General features: G+C 39.1%; 2 protein-coding genes across 2 annotated transcripts in view; both read left to right on the top strand.

The window, feature by feature from the left end:
• Positions 1–3,758: 3,758 nt before the first annotated feature.
• On the top strand, positions 3,759–15,632 carry LOC112906457 (calcium/calmodulin-dependent protein kinase type II subunit delta-like). Its single transcript, XM_025980614.1, has 3 exons — positions 3,759–3,965; positions 14,951–15,232; positions 15,525–15,632. Exons 1-3 carry the CDS (start codon positions 3,759–3,761, stop codon positions 15,630–15,632), a joined length of 597 nt encoding a protein of 198 aa, XP_025836399.1.
• A 777-nt stretch (positions 15,633–16,409) lies between these two features.
• LOC112906458 (calcium/calmodulin-dependent protein kinase type II delta 1 chain-like) overlaps positions 16,410–20,102 on the top strand; it is a 5,451-nt gene continuing 1,758 nt past the window's right edge. Inside the window, exon 1 of the mRNA XM_025980616.1 lies at positions 16,410–16,520. Within this exon, the coding sequence (XP_025836401.1) occupies positions 16,410–16,520 (111 nt within the window). The remainder of the gene's footprint in view (positions 16,521–20,102) is intronic.

Raw genomic sequence — 20,102 nt, forward strand, 5'->3', positions numbered from 1 at the left:
CTTATACATTTTTTCAGTCTTTCAATTAACAACTCACGTATACTTTCGAAAAAAAATGTTTGTTGTTGTTTGAAAAATACGCCGAAACTGCATCCTTCACTTCTTTGTCGTTTGAAAATTTCTTTCCACGAAAACCTTTTTCAAGTTTGGGTATAGGTAATAATTACTGGGAGGTAGGTCAGTACTGAAGGGTGTATGAGCCGAAATTTCGAAGATGCAGAAGGAGGACAGCTTTGGTCAATTTTCCTCTTCTTTTTTCTTTGACTGCTTACTTTAACCACTCTAGGAATGAAGCATGCTATTTTCGTGTTATGGAGACACCTCTACCTTTATAATCGATCAGCAGGATTCCTTGCTGAGTCCCAAAAGACTATCGCCATAATTTTCCCAGCCGGCAGTGACAGTTTGAACTTCTTTGGTGATGATGTGCCGTTTTGTGTTATTGCATAGAGTCCTATCTGGAAGTCAAGTTTCGTCCCCAGTAACAATTCGAGTCAATACTCCATATTTATCTTCACTACAGAGGTCCAAAAACGTGCGAGAATCCTCCACACGCTGTTGTTTTTGAGGCGGAGTGAGCATTCTCGGCACCCCTCTTGCGCTGACTTTAATTAAGCCAAGATGATCGTGAAGAATTTTAAAAATAGTTGTGCCTGATACTCCTACCATTTCTGTGAGCTGTTTCTTCTATGTTGGGCATCTGCCAGTATTAATTATTCGACTTAATGAATGCCTGGCCGTGGGTCGTCTTCAAGGAAGCCCCTGCCTTGTTTAAAGAGGGTATGCCACTTGCAAATCATGGTTTTGTCTAGGCAAGAGTCCCCGTAAAAGGATGACATCTCTTCCAGTATGGTTTGAACTGATTTTCCTTGCTTGGTAAGGTATTATGAAAGCGCGGTACTCAATTTTCCCCATATTTCAAAATTTGTTCCCGATTGACTTGTTTCGTCGACGAATTCAAAGTTCAAAGACAATTGACCTAAGTACTATATAACTTGGTATTTATACTAATAATGAATTGCTTAATTCGTAATGACTCGAGTAAGTACCCTCACTAATGACCTACCTACCCATTTCGCGAACTTAAAAACGCACCCTCGTAGTTCAGGTGTCACTAGTGCGCTGCCTAACGGCTTGATCTGTCCTGACTCTCCCAGTTTTCGTGCTGATATTAGTCTTGCTTACTCGGTCTTGGTCTTGATCTTGCTCAAATATTTCTAGCTTTGGTCTTGGTCTTCCTGACATAGTTTCTTGGTCTTAAACTTGCGTGTCAATACTTGATCTTGCTCATTTAATTTGTTACTTACGTTTTTTTTTGAATAATTATTCTGAGTACAAATTTTTCTATTTACCGTTAAAATAAATGCTGCAATTTTCTGTCATACATGCGAGCTTATTGTCTTTAAAGAAAATAATGTCGGTAGTTGGGAAAATTATGAAAACTCGAGGACTTATCTTTCCTCCAGTGCATAAATTTTGTCCCTTCCTCCAACGTATAAATTGACCTTTTAGCGATATCAAACAAAAAATTAGTTCGTCTCTATATTTCAACCATGTGTTATCAGGTCATGTAGATCCCTTTTTTCAAACAATGGTAAAGATTATTAATTTTTTTATATTTCGTGTTAAAGTCTAGAAAATCAATCTGAAAATTTCAAATACAAGAAGTGATTTGTTCCAAAAGAAGAATAGGTATATTAAAGTTGCTTCAAATAGTTTAACTCATAAATGCGCAGTTTCGAACTTGTTCGTTCGGTCTTGGTTTTAATCTTGGTCTTTCTTGTATTAAGACAGTTTTAGTATTGATCTTGGGCTTAGTCTTGTATTTTTGCAAATCACGCGAATGTCCACAGTACATAGAAGATCAGTCACGGAACCGAAATCACTTTTCAAACATCATAACTAATGATGAAAAATATTAAAATAACGATGGTTTCTACATCGATAATGTAGAAAATTGTTCAGATAATTAAATACATAGCAGAAAAAAGCAAAACTTTAGTTTGGGGTGACTTATCAGAAGGTGGAATCTTAAGACCTTATGTATGACATGTGAGGGGCGAGGCGGTTTATACCAACATTTACACTGAAAAATATCTACCAAAAGATACTCCAGATTATTAATGTGGCTCATCCACATGATAAAATGGTTTTTTCACTCGGCTTAGCATCTTACTATTATGCAAAAACTACTAGAGTTTGGGAAGAACTAACAACATACCTTTTGTGTCTAAAACCGACAATCTGCCAAATGCACCACAGGTTGGACCAATTGAGAATTCTTGGGTACTGTTGAGCAGGAAGTATGTAGTAATAGGTGCAAAACTACAACTAAACGGCTAAGGCGTAGAATATATCAAAAGACAAGGGAGATTGACATAAACACCATTCGAAGCTTGTTGGGACATGTTAGATAAAACCTGTGTATCATTGAAGACAACGGGTATTTGTCGATATTGTATCATCATCATTATAAGGTCGTCAGTTCTAAGACTGGTTGGACACGCACCTCGTTCTAATCTAGATCTACCTCTATTCCTCTTTACCTCTGTCGCTGCTTTTAATATGTCTCTGACTAGTCGTTTATGCCCGAGAAGGTGTAAGGTGAAGTGTTGATAAAGTTGTCAATTAAATAGATTACGTTGTACTTATTTTATAGAATTTTATTTTTTTTTTCTCAAATCTTTAATAGTGACATACGATAGTTGTTTGTTATTTCGTTTATAATCCCTCGCAGACGTACTTTTCAGAACTCTAACACCAAAATCCACATCATGAGGCTAATTAAATTTAGTTTTTGACATACAAGAACGTTTTTTGAAACTTTATATAAGTACGTGTGCTGTAAACTGAGTTGTTTATTGTCAAATAACACGAAAAGAAAGTTTTTCGAGCAACGTAAACATTCGAGGACAAGAGAAAGTTTTTCGGTTCAACAAATATGTGCTTTTCATTTTAAACAAGTGGACGTAAGGGTAGTACGATGTCGTGAGGATGTTTACTTTGAGAATTGGAAGATCGTATTGAAAGTTAATATTGCATGTGGCTTTCTCAATAGGGAATGCCTTCTGCACGGTCCAATCGTGTTTTTAAATTTTTTAGAGGAATGACCCGACCACGTGTAGACGCTTTCTCATTGATTATATTCTGATCCGTGTAACCTTCCTAAAAAGCATTGGTTGATTGGTTCAGTGATGAACGGCACGTATTGACAGCCTGTCTCATCGATGGCACGTGTTCTATTCCCGATCTTTGTAAATACTCTTTCTTCTGAAAATGTGTGCATTTATTCATTTAACTTTAATCTTGCTAATGAGTGACAAGGGCTCTATTTACATCAAAATGGATATATAATATGCCAAAATTAAATTAGGATTATAAGGTTATGATAGGAATATAACTAATTATAAATCAATAAATACTAGAATATAATATCATTAGTTTTATGCTCAATGTAATTATCAGTGACTACGTGACTTAAAATAATCGTCGGAGATATGACAGAAGCCTAGATAAAATAGTCTTTGTTTCTTGCAGAAATTCTGCCTCAAAAACTGTAATTATTACTACAGATAACCTCAACTTAATGAGGAGAAATTATTGTTACTGCCACTCCCTCGCCGGGAATCGAACCCAGGCCCCCNGAGACCTTCGTGCGAGACTCCTTCTAAGGCCTGTTGGATTTCCAGCCGGAGCCGTGGTGGAAATCGGGAAGGAGATTGTTTTGCTCCACGTGGTCAAGACGCCGGTCTAGAAGTATGGATTCCACTACTTTGCTCAGCGAACTGAGCAGGCTCATGGACCTGAAGCTTCAGGGATTGCTGAGGGTCTTCCCTTTTTTGGGGAGACAGATGACTGAGGCTTCCTTCAAGACCAAAGGGAAATGGTGGAGCTGCATGATAGCGTTTGTGATATTGCATAGTGCATTTATGTGTATTGGTGGCAAGGCCTTTAAGACACCCACCGTTTGAAATTATGTCCGCGCCAGGGGCTTTTCTTTCTCTTTTTCAGAGATTGGATGGTGAAGAAGATTTCACGAGGGGGCGTGTATTAAAATCGGAAACAGTAGGGAAGTTTCGAGAGGTGACTTGATTCGCTTGTGAAATTCGGCAAGATCCACAGAGCTACGTAGTGGGGAGCACTGAAGACAGAGAGAGTCTGCAAAGATTGCAGCTTTTTCCTCATCTCAAGTGTATAGGAAGTCATTTCGCTTAAATGGTGGGAGGTGGGGAGCTCTGTGTTGGATAAAGCGGATCACTTTCCAAGTGGTTTTGGGGTGTGCTTCTGCCTGGCCGGTGTATTTGTCGAAAGAGGCGCTGTGGAATTTTGTGAGACGAGTTAAATTCGGCACTATGTGCGGAATTGCGGTGCCTTGCCACAGGCGGCGGGTTCTGTTTTTCCTCTTAAGGAGGGCAAGAATGTCTACGGGAAAAGTTTTATTTGGGGCAGACGTGGAATGGGAGGTAGTGGAGAGCTCGATTACGCTAGTAGTCTCGTTTGAAAGAAGATTCACAGCTTCGTGGAGTTCCGCTTTTGTACGAATTAAAGTGCACTTAAATGAAGATGTTTCAAGGGTGTAACGGAGGTGTAGTCAGTCTAGTGAAGTGGTTTGGAGGTTGTTCATTGGTCGTCCGACTTCGATTAGGGTTGAAAGATGATCCGAGCTAAGTACGTCAAGCACGATAGGATCGGCGGAAAGAGTAACATTTTTTGTGAAGAAAATGTTGAGGATGTTAGAAGATTGATTGTGGGGGGTAGTCTCATTTGAAAGAAGATTCACAGCTTCGTGGAGTTCTGCTTTTGTACGAATTAAAGTGCACTTAAATGAAGATGTTTCAAGGGTGTAACGGAGGTGTAGTCAGTCTAGTGAAGTGGTTTGGAGGTTGTTCATTGGTCGTCCGACTTCGATTAGGGTTGAAAGATGATCCGAGCTAAGTACGTCAAGCACGATAGGATCGGCGGAAAGAGTAACATTTTTTGTGAAGAAAATGTTGAGGATGTTAGAAGATTGATTGTGGGGGGTAGTCTCATTTGAAAGAAGATTCACAGCTTCGTGGAGTTCTGCTTTTGTACGAATTAAAGTGCACTTAAATGAAGATGTTTCAAGGGTGTAACGGAGGTGTAGTCAGTCTAGTGAAGTGGTTTGGAGGTTGTTCATTGGTCGTCCGACTTCGATTAGGGTTGAAAGATGATCCGAGCTAAGTACGTCAAGCACGATAGGATCGGCGGAAAGAGTAACATTTTTTGTGAAGAAAATGTTGAGGATGTTAGAAGATTGATTGTGGGGGGTAGTCTCATTTGAAAGAAGATTCACAGCTTCGTGGAGTTCTGCTTTTGTACGAATTAAAGTGCACTTAAATGAAGATGTTTCAAGGGTGTAACGGAGGTGTAGTCAGTCTAGTGAAGTGGTTTGGAGGTTGTTCATTGGTCGTCCGACTTCGATTAGGGTTGAAAGATGATCCGAGCTAAGTACGTCAAGCACGATAGGATCGGCGGAAAGAGTAACATTTTTTGTGAAGAAAATGTTGAGGATGTTAGAAGATTGATTGTGGGGGGTAGTCTCATTTGAAAGAAGATTCACAGCTTCGTGGAGTTCTGCTTTTGTACGAATTAAAGTGCACTTAAATGAAGATGTTTCAAGGGTGTAACGGAGGTGTAGTCAGTCTAGTGAAGTGGTTTGGAGGTTGTTCATTGGTCGTCCGACTTCGATTAGGGTTGAAAGATGATCCGAGCTAAGTACGTCAAGCACGATAGGATCGGCGGAAAGAGTAACATTTTTTGTGAAGAAAATGTTGAGGATGTTAGAAGATTGATTGTGGGGGGTAGTCTCATTTGAAAGAAGATTCACAGCTTCGTGGAGTTCTGCTTTTGTACGAATTAAAGTGCACTTAAATGAAGATGTTTCAAGGGTGTAACGGAGGTGTAGTCAGTCTAGTGAAGTGGTTTGGAGGTTGTTCATTGGTCGTCCGACTTCGATTAGGGTTGAAAGATGATCCGAGCTAAGTACGTCAAGCACGATAGGATCGGCGGAAAGAGTAACATTTTTTGTGAAGAAAATGTTGAGGATGTTAGAAGATTGATTGTGGGGGGTAGTCTCATTTGAAAGAAGATTCACAGCTTCGTGGAGTTCTGCTTTTGTACGAATTAAAGTGCACTTAAATGAAGATGTTTCAAGGGTGTAACGGAGGTGTAGTCAGTCTAGTGAAGTGGTTTGGAGGTTGTTCATTGGTCGTCCGACTTCGATTAGGGTTGAAAGATGATCCGAGCTAAGTACGTCAAGCACGATAGGATCGGCGGAAAGAGTAACATTTTTTGTGAAGAAAATGTTGAGGATGTTAGAAGATTGATTGTGGGGGGTAGTCTCATTTGAAAGAAGATTCACAGCTTCGTGGAGTTCTGCTTTTGTACGAATTAAAGTGCACTTAAATGAAGATGTTTCAAGGGTGTAACGGAGGTGTAGTCAGTCTAGTGAAGTGGTTTGGAGGTTGTTCATTGGTCGTCCGACTTCGATTAGGGTTGAAAGATGATCCGAGCTAAGTACGTCAAGCACGATAGGATCGGCGGAAAGAGTAACATTTTTTGTGAAGAAAATGTTGAGGATGTTAGAAGATTGATTGTGGGGGGTAGTCTCATTTGAAAGAAGATTCACAGCTTCGTGGAGTTCTGCTTTTGTACGAATTAAAGTGCACTTAAATGAAGATGTTTCAAGGGTGTAACGGAGGTGTAGTCAGTCTAGTGAAGTGGTTTGGAGGTTGTTCATTGGTCGTCCGACTTCGATTAGGGTTGAAAGATGATCCGAGCTAAGTACGTCAAGCACGATAGGATCGGCGGAAAGAGTAACATTTTTTGTGAAGAAAATGTTGAGGATGTTAGAAGATTGATTGTGGGGGGTAGTCTCATTTGAAAGAAGATTCACAGCTTCGTGGAGTTCTGCTTTTGTACGAATTAAAGTGCACTTAAATGAAGATGTTTCAAGGGTGTAACGGAGGTGTAGTCAGTCTAGTGAAGTGGTTTGGAGGTTGTTCATTGGTCGTCCGACTTCGATTAGGGTTGAAAGATGATCCGAGCTAAGTACGTCAAGCACGATAGGATCGGCGGAAAGAGTAACATTTTTTGTGAAGAAAATGTTGAGGATGTTAGAAGATTGATTGTGGGGGGTAGTCTCATTTGAAAGAAGATTCACAGCTTCGTGGAGTTCTGCTTTTGTACGAATTAAAGTGCACTTAAATGAAGATGTTTCAAGGGTGTAACGGAGGTGTAGTCAGTCTAGTGAAGTGGTTTGGAGGTTGTTCATTGGTCGTCCGACTTCGATTAGGGTTGAAAGATGATCCGAGCTAAGTACGTCAAGCACGATAGGATCGGCGGAAAGAGTAACATTTTTTGTGAAGAAAATGTTGAGGATGTTAGAAGATTGATTGTGGGGGGTAGTCTCATTTGAAAGAAGATTCACAGCTTCGTGGAGTTCTGCTTTTGTACGAATTAAAGTGCACTTAAATGAAGATGTTTCAAGGGTGTAACGGAGGTGTAGTCAGTCTAGTGAAGTGGTTTGGAGGTTGTTCATTGGTCGTCCGACTTCGATTAGGGTTGAAAGATGATCCGAGCTAAGTACGTCAAGCACGATAGGATCGGCGGAAAGAGTAACATTTTTTGTGAAGAAAATGTTGAGGATGTTAGAAGATTGATTGTGGGGGGTAGTCTCATTTGAAAGAAGATTCACAGCTTCGTGGAGTTCTGCTTTTGTACGAATTAAAGTGCACTTAAATGAAGATGTTTCAAGGGTGTAACGGAGGTGTAGTCAGTCTAGTGAAGTGGTTTGGAGGTTGTTCATTGGTCGTCCGACTTCGATTAGGGTTGAAAGATGATCCGAGCTAAGTACGTCAAGCACGATAGGATCGGCGGAAAGAGTAACATTTTTTGTGAAGAAAATGTTGAGGATGTTAGAAGATTGATTGTGGGGGGTAGTCTCATTTGAAAGAAGATTCACAGCTTCGTGGAGTTCTGCTTTTGTACGAATTAAAGTGCACTTAAATGAAGATGTTTCAAGGGTGTAACGGAGGTGTAGTCAGTCTAGTGAAGTGGTTTGGAGGTTGTTCATTGGTCGTCCGACTTCGATTAGGGTTGAAAGATGATCCGAGCTAAGTACGTCAAGCACGATAGGATCGGCGGAAAGAGTAACATTTTTTGTGAAGAAAATGTTGAGGATGTTAGAAGATTGATTGTGGGGGGTAGTCTCATTTGAAAGAAGATTCACAGCTTCGTGGAGTTCTGCTTTTGTACGAATTAAAGTGCACTTAAATGAAGATGTTTCAAGGGTGTAACGGAGGTGTAGTCAGTCTAGTGAAGTGGTTTGGAGGTTGTTCATTGGTCGTCCGACTTCGATTAGGGTTGAAAGATGATCCGAGCTAAGTACGTCAAGCACGATAGGATCGGCGGAAAGAGTAACATTTTTTGTGAAGAAAATGTTGAGGATGTTAGAAGATTGATTGTGGGGGGTAGTCTCATTTGAAAGAAGATTCACAGCTTCGTGGAGTTCTGCTTTTGTACGAATTAAAGTGCACTTAAATGAAGATGTTTCAAGGGTGTAACGGAGGTGTAGTCAGTCTAGTGAAGTGGTTTGGAGGTTGTTCATTGGTCGTCCGACTTCGATTAGGGTTGAAAGATGATCCGAGCTAAGTACGTCAAGCACGATAGGATCGGCGGAAAGAGTAACATTTTTTGTGAAGAAAATGTTGAGGATGTTAGAAGATTGATTGTGGGGGGTAGTCTCATTTGAAAGAAGATTCACAGCTTCGTGGAGTTCTGCTTTTGTACGAATTAAAGTGCACTTAAATGAAGATGTTTCAAGGGTGTAACGGAGGTGTAGTCAGTCTAGTGAAGTGGTTTGGAGGTTGTTCATTGGTCGTCCGACTTCGATTAGGGTTGAAAGATGATCCGAGCTAAGTACGTCAAGCACGATAGGATCGGCGGAAAGAGTAACATTTTTTGTGAAGAAAATGTTGAGGATGTTAGAAGATTGATTGTGGGGGGTAGTCTCATTTGAAAGAAGATTCACAGCTTCGTGGAGTTCTGCTTTTGTACGAATTAAAGTGCACTTAAATGAAGATGTTTCAAGGGTGTAACGGAGGTGTAGTCAGTCTAGTGAAGTGGTTTGGAGGTTGTTCATTGGTCGTCCGACTTCGATTAGGGTTGAAAGATGATCCGAGCTAAGTACGTCAAGCACGATAGGATCGGCGGAAAGAGTAACATTTTTTGTGAAGAAAATGTTGAGGATGTTAGAAGATTGATTGTGGGGGGTAGTCTCATTTGAAAGAAGATTCACAGCTTCGTGGAGTTCTGCTTTTGTACGAATTAAAGTGCACTTAAATGAAGATGTTTCAAGGGTGTAACGGAGGTGTAGTCAGTCTAGTGAAGTGGTTTGGAGGTTGTTCATTGGTCGTCCGACTTCGATTAGGGTTGAAAGATGATCCGAGCTAAGTACGTCAAGCACGATAGGATCGGCGGAAAGAGTAACATTTTTTGTGAAGAAAATGTTGAGGATGTTAGAAGATTGATTGTGGGGGGTAGTCTCATTTGAAAGAAGATTCACAGCTTCGTGGAGTTCTGCTTTTGTACGAATTAAAGTGCACTTAAATGAAGATGTTTCAAGGGTGTAACGGAGGTGTAGTCAGTCTAGTGAAGTGGTTTGGAGGTTGTTCATTGGTCGTCCGACTTCGATTAGGGTTGAAAGATGATCCGAGCTAAGTACGTCAAGCACGATAGGATCGGCGGAAAGAGTAACATTTTTTGTGAAGAAAATGTTGAGGATGTTAGAAGATTGATTGTGGGGGGTAGTCTCATTTGAAANAGCAACGTTCCTTTATAATGGAATTTTGCTTAGCAATCGTATACATGAGTAAATAACAATAAGACTTAGGTCGAAATAACTGTATGGGCAGCAGCTTTCCCCCATGAGAGGCTAGACAGTTAGTCCTATGTCCATGTACTCAAAAGATGCTGATACGTTGAAAAATAACACCGAATCCTTTTCTACTCGGTTAGATTTTTTATAAAAGCCGCTTCGGCACGTACCAACTGTACGTCCTCAATAGATGCCGACATTAAGGGGGTTCAGATTATCAGTTCTAGATATCATGAGTTTAATATATGGAACAGAGGTTTGAAATTTTGTAGTAAGATAGATGAAGCTTTGTTCTAAAGTCTGTAGAAGGCCATTTTTAAATTTTTTAATTTCTATAGAAAATACGTTTCCTACAAGATGCGTCAACTTTAAGCACTTTTGAAAGCTTTTAATGACCATATTATTGAAAACTAAAAACGTGCCGAGTAAGATAGATAAAGCTTTGTTCTAAAGCCTGTCGAAGACCATTTTTTAATTTTTTAATTTCTATAGAAAATACGTGTCCTCCAAGATGCGTCAACTTTAAGCACTTTTGAAAGCTTTTAATGACCATATTATTGAAAACTAAAAACGTGCCGAGTNACGCCGAAACTGCATCCTTCACTTCTTTGTCGTTTGAAAATTTCTTTCCACGAAAACCTTTTTCAAGTTTGGGTATAGGTAATAATTACTGGGAGGTAGGTCAGTACTGAAGGGTGTATGAGCCGAAATTTCGAAGATGCAGAAGGAGGACAGCTTTGGTCAATTTTCCTCTTCTTTTTTCTTTGACTGCTTACTTTAACCACTCTAGGAATGAAGCATGCTATTTTCGTGTTATGGAGACACCTCTACCTTTATAATCGATCAGCAGGATTCCTTGTTAGTCCCAAAAGACTATCGGCATAATTTTCCCAGCCGGCAGTGACAGTTTGAACTTCTTTGGTGATGATGTGCCGTTTTGTGTTATTGCATAGAGTCCTATCTGGAAGTCAAGTTTCGTCCCCAGTAACAATTCGAGTCAATACTCCATATTTATCTTCACTACAGAGGTCCAAAAACGTGCGAGAATCCTCCACACGCTGTTGTTTTTGAGGCGGAGTGAGCATTCTCGGCACCCCTCTTGCGCTGACTTTAATTAAGCCAAGATGATCGTGAAGAATTTTAAAAATAGTTGTGCCTGATACTCCTACCATTTCTGTGAGCTGTTTCTTCTATGTTGGGCATCTGCCAGTATTAATTATTCGACTTAATGAATGCCTGGCCGTGGGTCGTCTTCAAGGAAGCCCCTGCCTTGTTTAAAGAGGGTATGCCACTTGCAAATCATGGTTTTGTCTAGGCAAGAGTCCCCGTAAAAGGATGACATCTCTTCCAGTATGGTTTGAACTGATTTTCCTTGCTTGGTAAGGTATTATGAAAGCGCGGTACTCGATTTTCCCCATATTTCAAAATTTGTTCCCGATTGACTTGTTTCGTCGACGAATTCAAAGTTCAAAGACAATTGACCTAAGTACTATATAACTTGGTATTTATACTAATAATGAATTGCTTAATTCGTAATGACTCGAGTAAGTACCCTCACTAATGACCTACCTACCCATTTCGCGAACTTAAAAACGCACCCTCGTAGTTCAGGTGTCACTAGTGCGCTGCCTAACGGCTTGATCTGTCCTGACTCTCCCAGTTTTCGTGCTGATATTAGTCTTGCTTACTCGGTCTTGGTCTTGATCTTGCTCAAATATTTCTAGCTTTGGTCTTGGTCTTCCTGACATAGTTTCTTGGTCTTAAACTTGCGTGTCAATACTTGATCTTGCTCATTTAATTTGTTACTTACGTTTTTTTTTGAATAATTATTCTGAGTACAAATTTTTCTATTTACCGTTAAAATAAATGCTGCAATTTTCTGTCATACATGCGAGCTTATTGTCTTTAAAGAAAATAATGTCGGTAGTTGGGAAAATTATGAAAACTCGAGGACTTATCTTTCCTCCAGTGCATAAATTTTGTCCCTTCCTCCAACGTATAAATTGACCTTTTAGCGATATCAAACAAAAAATTAGTTCGTCTCTATATTTCAACCATGTGTTATCAGGTCATGTAGATCCCTTTTTTCAAACAATGGTAAAGATTATTAATTTTTTTATATTTCGTGTTAAAGTCTAGAAAATCAATCTGAAAATTTCAAATACAAGAAGTGATTTGTTCCAAAAGAAGAATAGGTATATTAAAGTTGCTTCAAATAGTTTAACTCATAAATGCGCAGTTTCGAACTTGTTCGTTCGGTCTTGGTTTTAATCTTGGTCTTTCTTGTATTAAGACAGTTTTAGTATTGATCTTGGGCTTAGTCTTGTATTTTTGCAAATCACGCGAATGTCCACAGTACATAGAAGATCAGTCACGGAACCGAAATCACTTTTCAAACATCATAACTAATGATGAAAAATATTAAAATAACGATGGTTTCTACATCGATAATGTAGAAAATTGTTCAGATAATTAAATACATAGCAGAAAAAAGCAAAACTTTAGTTTGGGGTGACTTATCAGAAGGTGGAATCTTAAGACCTTATGTATGACATGTGAGGGGCGAGGCGGTTTATACCAACATTTACACTGAAAAATATCTACCAAAAGATACTCCAGATTATTAATGTGGCTCATCCACATGATAAAATGGTTTTTTCACTCGGCTTAGCATCTTACTATTATGCAAGAACTACTAGAGTTTGGGAAGAACTAACAACATACCTTTTGTGTTTAAAACCGACAATCTGCCAAATGTACCACAGGTTGGACCAATTGAGAATTCTTGGGTACTGTTGAGCAGGAAGTATGTAGTAATGGGTGCAAAACTACAACTAAACGGCTAAGGCGTAGAATATATCCAAAGACAAGGGAGATTGACATAAACACCATTCGAAGCTTGTTGGGACATGTTAGATAAAACCTGTGTATCATTGAAGACAACGGGTATTTGTCGATATTGTATCATCATCATTATAAGGTCGTCAGTTCTAAGACTGGTTGGACACGCACCTCGTTCTAATCTAGATCTACCTCTATTCCTCTTTACCTCTGTCGCTGCTTTTAATATGTCTCTGACTAGTCGTTTATGCCCGAGAAGGTGTAAGGTGAAGTGTTGATAAAGTTGTCAATTAAATAGATTACGTTGTACTTATTTTATAGAATTTTATTTTTTTTTTCTCAAATCTTTAATAGTGACATACGATAGTTGTTTGTTATTTCGTTTATAATCCCTCGCAGACGTACTTTTCAGAACTCTAACACCAAAATCCACATCATGAGGCTAATTAAATTTAGTTTTTGACATACAAGAACGTTTTTTGAAACTTTATATAAGTACGTGTGCTGTAAACTGAGTTGTTTATTGTCAAATAACACGAAAAGAAAGTTTTTCGAGCAACGTAAACATTCGAGGACAAGAGAAAGTTTTTCGGTTCAACAAATATGTGCTTTTCATTTTAAACAAGTGGACGTAAGGGTAGTACGATGTCGTGAGGATGTTTACTTTGAGAATTGGAAGATCGTATTGAAAGTTAATATTGCATGTGGCTTTCTCAATAGGGAATGCCTTCTGCACGGTCCAATCGTGTTTTTAAATTTTTTAAAAGAATGGCCATACCACGTGTAGACGCTTTCTCATTGATTATATTCTGATCCTTCCCAAAAAGCATTTGTTGATTGGTTCCGTCGTGAACGGCACGTATTGGCAGCCTGTGTCTCATCGGTGGCACGTGTTCTATTCCCGATCCTTGTAAATACTCTTTCTTTTGAAAATATGTGCATTTATTCATTTAACTTTAATCTTGCTAATGACTGACAAGGGCTCCATTTACATCAAAATGGATATATAANAAATACTCTTTCTTCTGAAAATGTGTGCATTTATTCATTTAACTTTAATCTTGCTAATGAGTGACAAGGGCTCTATTTACATCAAAATGGATATATAATATGCCAAAATTAAATTAGGATTATAAGGTTATGATAGGAATATAACTAATTATAAATCAATAAATACTAGAATATAATATCATTAGTTTTATGCTCAATGTAATTATCAGTGACTACGTGACTTAAAATAATCGTCGGAGATATGACAGAAGCCTAGATAAAATAGTCTTTGTTTCTTGCAGAAATTCTGCCTCAAAAACTGTAATTATTACTACAGATAACCTCAACTTAATGAGGAGAAATTATTGTTACTGCCACTCCCTCGCCGGGAATCGAACCCAGGCCCCCGGTTTTACTCAGTAGGTACTCTGCAAGGAAGTGACAGCAACACCGACCATAGCGCGGATTCGATTCCCGGCGAAGGAGTGTCAGCAGCAACAGTTTTTTCTCATTAATTTGAGGTTATGTCTGTAGCGGGTATAATTCATTCACTGATGCATTGAGCTTGGCACTACAAAACAATGTCTCGTAATTATTACAACAATATTATTACAAAAATATCACACGTTGTTATGGTGGCGAAAGTAAAACCATATATTTTAGACATGAAAGAAAAGATCATTTGAAGTTCTTTTTTGAGATACAATTATGTGTTAAAATCAGGATTGTGTTAATAATTCAGACAATATGGGCTGGTGAGTGGGAAAAAATTATTCGGACGCAATTTTGTTCGGAAGATTTTTCTGAATACAACGATATAGGTTGACATCCAGTAGTCCGGTCGGGTAGATATTGTTTAAATGACGTTTGTTTTTTTCTTTTTGGCCAGAACAATTTTTTTATATTCTTTGGTTTAATCCCGATGAGGTCTGATTTTTTTTGGAAAGGTAATATTTTCCGATTTATAAATTTTTGAAAGTCTGAATATACATGAAAATCGCTATTTTCTATGATTCAAAAAGTTATCTAAAAATATGTTTCTTTAGAAGCTAGTATTTTATACATGTTAATGAAAAAAATTCCAATTAAAATATTCATCTTACTAATAGTAATATCTTTATTGTTCGTACCTATTCCTTATCGAAAAAAGTGAATATTTAAGAATTATGATAGATTAGTGTAATCATTGAGCACCTTTTGTACGTTACAATTTTGTTTCAGCCAGAGAATCTTCTTTTGGCTAGTAAAGCAAAAGGAGCGGCGGTCAAGTTAGCCGATTTCGGTCTAGCCATAGAGGTCCAGGGTGACCAACAAGCTTGGTTCGGTTTTGCTGGTACTCCAGGATATTTATCCCCAGAAGTTCTGAAAAAGGAGCCTTACGGCAAACCTGTGGACATTTGGGCTTGCGGCGTCATCTTGTATATTCTCCTTGTGGGTTATCCGCCATTCTGGGACGAAGATCAACATAGGTTATATGCACAGATCAAAGCTGGGGCTTATGATGTAAGTAATTTAATATTTTTATTTTTTTTTGTGTGTACGTGTAGCTAGTAAGTATTACCAAATTTTTTAGTATCAATTTTCATAACGCTCTGTTCAATTGTTGTATTTGTGTATAATATTGATTTCGACAACAGCAATAAGAATTTTGACGAAATATATAAAGTCTGTTTTGGTCCAAGATCCCAATTTAACTTATTCCAAATTTCTCACTAGAGTATCTACTTGCCCAACTGAATAAACGGGACATAAAGCAATTTAGTAAAATCTGTATAAATTCTTGGTTGAGGAGCAGGGGGCAGAAATTTGTCAATATTTGCGGGGCTCCGTAGTATTGTTTGAATTAAACAGACAGCTTGGAGACTTGGGGGACGCCGGCCATGATGGGTTTGCTGGGGGATAAGGCAGGGCCAACGTGGACACGAAGAGATCTGTCAGATAGAAAGGATCTAATAACTCCGATAAGGGAGTGTGCGGTTTTTAGGGCGATAAACTTGGAAATGAGACCTTCGTGCGAGACTCCTAAGGCCTGTTGGATGTCCAGCCGGAGCCGTGGTGGAAATCGGGAAGGAGATTGTTTTGCTCCACGTGGTCAAGAAGCCGGTCTAGAAGTATGGATTCCACTACTTTGCTCAGCGAACTGAGCAGGCTCATGGACCTGCAGCTTCAGGGATTTCTGAGGGTCTTCCCTTTTTTGGGGAGACAGATGACTGAGGCTTCCTTCAAGACCAAAGGGAAATGGTGGAGCTGCATGATAGCGTTTGTGATATTGCATAGTGCATTTATGTGTATTGGTGACAAGGCCTTTAAGACACCCACCGTTTGAAATTATGTCCGCGCCAGGGGCTTTTCTTTCTCTTTTTCAGAGATTGGATGGTGAAGATGATTTCACGAGGGGACGAAGTTTCGAGAGGTGGCTTTGATTCGCTTGTGAAATTCGGCAAGATCCACAAGGCTAGGTAGTGGGCACTGGAGACAGAGAGAGTCTGCGAAGATTGCAGCTTTTTCCTCATCTCAAGTGTATGGGGAGTCATTTCTCTTTAATGATGGGAAGTGGGGAGCTCTGTGTTGGGTAAAGCGGATCACTTTCCAAGTGGTTTTGGGGTGTGCTTCTGCCTGGGCGATATATTAGTCGAAAGGGGCGCTGTAGAATTTTGTGAGGCAAGTTAAATTCGGCACGATGTGCGGGATTGCGGTGCCTTGCCACAGGCGGCGGTTTCTGTTTTTCCTCTTAAGGAGGGCAAGAATGTCTGCGGAAAAGGTTTTATCTGGGGCAGACGTGGAGTGGGAGGTAGTAGAGAGCTCGATTGCGCTAGTTGTCTCATTTGAAAGAAGATTCACAGTTTCGTGGAGTTCCGCTTTTGTACGAATTAAAGTGCACTTACATGAAGATGTTTCAAGGGTGTAGCGGAGGTGCAGTCAGTCTAGTAAAGTGGTTTGGAGGTTGTTAATTGGTCGTCCGGCTTCGATTAGGGCTGAAAGATGATCCGAGCTAAGTACGTCAAGCACGATAGGATCGGCGGAAAGAGTAACATTTTTTGTGAAGAAAATGTTGAGGATGTTAGAAGATTGATTGTGGGGGGTAGTTTCATTTGAAATAAGATTCACAGCTTCGTGGAGTTTCGCTTTTGTACGAATTAAAGTGCACTTAAATGAAGATGTTTCAAGGGTGTAACGGAGGTGTAGTCAGTCTAGTGAAGTGGTTTGGAGGTTGTTAATTGGTCGTCCGACATCGATTAGGGCTGAAATATGATCCGAGCTAAGTACGTCAAGCACGATAGGATCGGCGGAAAGAGTAACTTTTTTTGTGAAGAAAATGTTGAGGATGTTAGAAGATTGATTGTGGGGGGTAGTCTCATTTGAAAGAAGATTCACAGCTTCGTGGAGTTCCGCTTTTGTACGAATTAAAGTGCACTTGAATGAAGATGTTTCAAGGGTGTAGCGGAGGTGTAGTCAGTCTAGTGAAGTGGTTTGGAGGTTGTTGATTGGGCGTCCGACTTCGATTAGGGCTGAAAGATGATCCTAGCTAAGTACGTCAAGCACGATAGGATCGGCGGAAAGACTAAAATTTTTTGTGAAGAAAATGTTGAGGATGTTAGAAGATTGATTGTTGGGGTTGGGAGGAACGTTGGGTCAGGGAGGGCTTCAACTGTGAGGTTGAAGTCGAGAACATTGGCAAGAAGGAAGGTGCCTTTTTTATTGGTTTGTTGACAGCCCGAAGAGACGTGTTTAGCATTGAAATCGCCTGACGATAGCTGGGGGGAGGAGGAGGTGAAGTTCAAAAAGATTTCTATCCGAGGGGGGAGTATAGGAAGATAATCCTAAGAGGGTTGGATGTTAGTGAGACTTTCATGAGCTAGAAAATGTATGAGCTTATATACTAATGAATAGTTTCATGGTCGGGGCGTGATCCATAAGTAGGGCCAATGATCGCCGGATGTAACTAGATTCTGAGTTTGTTTGTTTATTCCCATTTAACGCCTTAACTACTCCATCAATCATCATAACATTTTGCACACACATAGTCAAGGGATATCAAAGAGCATAAGGTACGGTTTAAAAAAAAATGTTGTTCTGAAAATTAATTTTATGTGGTCGTCGATGATTTTTGACACGTATTTCGAACATCAGCAACACGAATGGAGGTAAAAACTAAAGTTTATTTTAAAGAAATTACCTATTGGTTTTTGACGTGACAACGTCTTATAATTCGATGGAGCCGGCTGCACGCACGAAAAAAGATGATTCATGCGGCGTTACCTCGCTCTGAGGCGTTCCATTTAAGGCTTGAAGTGCAAGCGAGAGCGCGGAACGAGCGACAAAGAGGCACAATCGGCCTCCGCGTTCNGACACTATTACCATTTGTACCGGTTTCATGTTTAATGTATCATTTATTTAAGTAAATTTCTATACTCTATCCTACTTTCTTACTCATTACAATTCCTATCCCCGGATTACCTCCTACGGATCCTGTATGTATTATGCTAAAGTCTTCACTCCAGAAGTCTTCAGTTTCTGGTCATCGATCTTCATTAATGCCTACTGGTTATCTTAGTTTTAAAATTCCAACTTCCATGTTTGCTAAATAGTTCCAACATTCCACGCTCCGATTCGTGAAATATTGCATCTTCCCGTATTGCACTTTTTAATAACATCTCCCAATATAGTTCCCGCCCAGAAATCCGAAGAGGGGGCCATTTTACGTCCAGAGTGCGTTATCCACATTGCAGTGTCGTGCGTCAGAATGCTACGCCGATCTTGGTGATCTCTGCCCACCTTTCCAGGACTTGTCTTAACATTAATCTGAACTCCCATACATAACCCCATTATGGTTGAATCTATAATCCGGCTTCCTGAATCATCGAAACGCGCAAATCGATCCACCTACTTTAGTTTGTTTATAGAAATGTTCAAAAAATTAAAAACTTACCATAACTTAAATTTCGTTTACCAGCATGTCTCATTTGGATTCCACCCCTATTCGAAATTGGTTACGGTTACAGAGCTCCATAACATCCCTGGTGTTACTAGTAAACTTAACATTTGAGTGAATGACATTAGAATAGCTTTTAATAAAAGTCAACATAAAGTTGAGTAAAACAAAAGCATTTCATGTTTATTGTATGTTTTAACACAAGNTGAGAATTGGAAGATCGTATTGAAAGTTAATATTGCACGTGGCTTTCTCAATAGGGAATGCCTTCTGCACGGTCCAATCGTGTTTTTAAATTTTTTAAAAGAATGGCCATACCACGTGTAGACGCTTTCTCATTGATTATATTCTGATCCTTCCCAAAAAGCATTTGTTGATTGGTTCCGTCGTGAACGGCACGTATTGGCAGCCTGTGTCTCATCGGTGGCACGTGTTCTATTCCCGATCCTTGTAAATACTCTTTCTTTTGAAAATATGTGCATTTATTCATTTAACTTTAATCTTGCTAATGACTGACAAGGGCTCCATTTACATCAAAATGGATATATAATACGGCAAAATTAAATTAGGATTATAAGGTTATGATAGGAAGATAACTAATTATAAATCAATAAATACTAGAATATAATATCATTAGTTTTATGCTCAATATAATTACCAGTGACTATTGACTTAAAATAGTCGGAGATGTGACAGAAGTCTAGACAAAATAGTCCTTGTTTCTCAAATCGTAATTATTACTACAGATAACCTCAAATTAATGAGGAAAAATTGTTGTTGCTTTCTCGCCGGGAATCGAACCCAAGCCCCCTATTAGTAGGTAGTCTACCAGTAAGCTATAAGGTGACAACAGCATACGATACGAACCTAAGTTGCAAAATTGTCCAGCCAGTGTATGTGTTGTTGTTTTCGCCTCCTCGTAGCTTAACTTAGAGTACTGATGCGTAAAACCAGGGTGCCGAGTTCGATTCCCGGCGAAGGAGTGACAATAGCAACAATTTTTTCTCATAAATTTGAGGTTATATCTGTAGTGGGTACAATTAATTCACTGATGCATTGAGTTTGACCCTATAAAAAATGTCTCGTAATTATTACAACGATATTATTGTAATAATATAACAAGTTATTATGAAATAAAGGATCATTTGGAGTTCTTTTTTAGATTCAATTATGTGTAAATATCAGGAATATGTTAATAATCCTGGCAATAAGGGCGGGTGAGCGGTAAAAATTATTCGGATTATTTTTTTTTTATGCAATTGTTTCCGGAAGATTCTTCTGAATACAACGATATAGGTTTGCTATCCGGTAGCCAGGTTGGGTAGGTATTGTTTAAACCGCGTTTGTTTTTTTTTTGTTGGAATTTTTTTTTATATTCATTCATACGTTACGGTTTATTTAAACCATCTTCAGGTTGAATTTTTTTTTATTTTTATTAAC

This window comes from Agrilus planipennis, unplaced genomic scaffold (assembly GCF_000699045.2).
Source record: "Agrilus planipennis isolate EAB-ADULT unplaced genomic scaffold, Apla_2.0 scaffold70, whole genome shotgun sequence".
Lineage (NCBI taxonomy): Eukaryota > Metazoa > Arthropoda > Insecta > Coleoptera > Buprestidae > Agrilus > Agrilus planipennis.

What these genes read in the sequence shown, in the direction of transcription:
- LOC112906457 (XM_025980614.1), top strand. Translation starts at nt 3,759, where the DNA reads ATGGATTCCACTACTTTGCTCAGCGAACTGAGCAGGCTCATGGACCTG. An exon ending in AGGCCTTTAAGACACCCACC is followed by an intron (nt 3,966 to 14,950) that starts GTTTGAAATTAT and finishes ATTTTGTTTCAG; the next exon opens with CCAGAGAATCTTCTTTTGGC. An exon ending in TCAAAGCTGGGGCTTATGAT is followed by an intron (nt 15,233 to 15,524) that starts GTAAGTAATTTA and finishes GTTGAGGAGCAG; the next exon opens with GGGGCAGAAATTTGTCAATA.